Raw genomic sequence first — 1921 nt, 5'->3', positions numbered from 1 at the left:
CCAAGCCAGGGCCCAGGGCAATGCCAAGGCGAGGGGCAAGGGTGGTAGGAGATGGGGGAGCTGAGGTGCCAGGGCTGGAGCCCTCCTCATCACCCAGGGGAGTGCAGGCTCTGCCCCCTCTCCCTGGCCAGATCCAGAGCTGGGTTTGGGGTACCTGCCAGGACCTGGGCTGCTGGAAAAGGCCAGAAGAAGCCACAGCAAGTGCAGAAGCACACCCAGGGTGACTCTGGACCCCAGCACAGGCAGAGGCAGCAGCAGCAATGATGGGAAGTGGACAGGAGTGGCAGAGGGGCATGCACCAGGGACACAGGCTGCAGGACCTGCACTGCCCCAGAGCAGGCAGCTCTTCCCCCCCCATCCCTGCCCTGAACCCCAGGGGTGTCTCCGCACACAGAGGGGCTAGGGTCAGAGTGGCCAAGAGAGCCAAGAAAGAGCAAGAGGCGGCAGCTGCTGAAACACCGGCGCCCTTTTATTCACAGCCGAGCAGGGCACAGCCTCCTGCTCTGGCCAGAGGGGCAGAGGTGCAAGGACCTGCCTCAGGGCTCAGCCCGACCCAGCCAGCGGAGCACAGGGCAGGGGGGACAGGGCCCTGGGGGCAGGAGGGGGCCCCACCATGTCCCCTCCGTGCCCCACACAGGCCTTGCAGCAGGGGCAGGTCCCAGACAGCCCAGGCTGGGTGGTTGAGGCGATGGAGGCCATGTGCCATGGCAAAGGGACTGTGCCCAGCTCAGCAGGGCACTTCTGCTCCACCGGCACCCTCCAACCTTCACCCAGCCCTCAGGGAGAGCCTACGCCAGGAGCTGACTGAGCCAAGGATGCATTTTGATCCCTCGGGGAAGCAGAGGAAGGGGTGAGAAGAGGAGGCAGTAGACAGGGGAAGGCAGCAACGGGCAGGAAAGCCGGGGCAGCATGGCCGTGCCGGTGCTCCGGGCACCACAATGCCTGCACAGGCTGGCTCAGTCCTCTCCCCGCCTCCCACAAAAGGGGGGTCCTGGGGCACGTCTCTGCTGGGCAGCACTGCCCCACATCACGTCTGTGCTAGCGAGAGCTCCTCCAGGCCTTCTTTCCCCAGCCGGTACCTGGCGAGGTCCTTGCGGGTAACCATGCCCACCACCTGCCAGGAAAGGGACAGGGTAGTCCCCAGGCTCTTCCTGCCAGCATGGGGCTCAAGGGCAGCGTGTCATGTCCCCCCGCCACCGAGGAGCCCAGGCTGCCTGCATGCAGCGAGCAGGGACTCACCTCATTACGATTGTCCACAACCACCAAGTGCCGCAGCCCCAGGGCTCGGAAAAGCTTGAACACCCGTGGCAGAGACGCCTCCTGCAAGGCAGAGTGGGGCTGCATGGGCTGCGGCATCCCCAGCTGGCACCCACCGGCCACCCATGAACCCCAAGATGTGCTGGGGTGCCAAGGGGGTCCCTGGCCGTTACCTGAGGCACGGTGTAGGGCGAGGGGTTCATGAACTCGCTGAGGTCGATCATGCACTCGCGCTCATCCTGGGAGACGTGGATGGACTGGATGGGGGGGAAGCGGGGGTAGGCATCCCGGAAACCCTTCAGCTTCAGCCGCCGCTGCACCAGGCTCAGATTGGCCCTTTCCACAAAAACCTTGGGAGGAGAGAGGCCGTTGGGGACCATCATGGAGCACCGACAGGCACCAGGGGCAGGGAGGGAAGAGGGCAGGAGCATGGGGCAGATGGACCATCTGCAGAAGAACAGCCTGTTTCTTGTTCACTTGCAGTTTGTGACCCAGTGGGGTGCAGGATGGTGCTGGGGTAACCCCAGCACAGCACAGCAACCACCACTGTCTCCTCAGGTGAGCCAAGGGAGATGACAGGGACCCTCCACCAGCTCCTCCCAAGCAAGGAAGGCGCCAAGAGGCCTGAGGCAGTAGTGGGACAGGGGTACTGGGGCTCTGACAC

The 1921-nt window shown here is 64.6% G+C and overlaps 2 protein-coding genes across 2 annotated transcripts in view; both read right to left on the bottom strand.

The window, feature by feature from the left end:
• Positions 1 to 11: 11 nt before the first annotated feature.
• LOC104121981 (H(+)/Cl(-) exchange transporter 7) lies at positions 12 to 1885 on the bottom strand. Its single transcript, XM_035889658.1, has 3 exons — positions 1431 to 1885; positions 1240 to 1320; positions 12 to 1114 (listed from the first exon to the last, which is right to left on the bottom strand). Exons 1-3 carry the CDS (start codon positions 1686 to 1688, stop codon positions 1028 to 1030), a joined length of 426 nt encoding a protein of 141 aa, XP_035745551.1. The 5' UTR covers positions 1689 to 1885; the 3' UTR covers positions 12 to 1027.
• LOC118451634 (H(+)/Cl(-) exchange transporter 7-like) overlaps positions 1812 to 1921 on the bottom strand; it is a 22568-nt gene continuing 22458 nt past the window's right edge. The window contains exon 25 of the mRNA XM_035889692.1: positions 1812 to 1906. Coding sequence (XP_035745585.1) covers positions 1812 to 1906 — 95 coding nt within the window. The remainder of the gene's footprint in view (positions 1907 to 1921) is intronic.

Source organism: Egretta garzetta, unplaced genomic scaffold (genome assembly GCF_000687185.1).
Source record: "Egretta garzetta isolate BGI_Z169 unplaced genomic scaffold, ASM68718v1 scaffold372, whole genome shotgun sequence".
NCBI lineage: Eukaryota > Metazoa > Chordata > Aves > Pelecaniformes > Ardeidae > Egretta > Egretta garzetta.
Note: the sequence above shows the minus strand (reverse complement) of the source record. Positions and strands in the feature narration are given on the sequence as shown.

What these genes read in the sequence shown, in the direction of transcription:
- LOC104121981 (XM_035889658.1), bottom strand. Translation starts at nt 1,688, where the DNA reads ATGCTCCTGCCCTCTTCCCTCCCTGCCCCTGGTGCCTGTCGGTGCTCC. An exon ending in CGCCCTACACCGTGCCTCAG is followed by an intron (nt 1,321 to 1,430) that starts GTAACGGCCAGG and finishes TCTGCCTTGCAG; the next exon opens with GAGGCGTCTCTGCCACGGGT. An exon ending in TTGTGGACAATCGTAATGAG is followed by an intron (nt 1,115 to 1,239) that starts GTGAGTCCCTGC and finishes CTTTCCTGGCAG; the next exon opens with GTGGTGGGCATGGTTACCCG.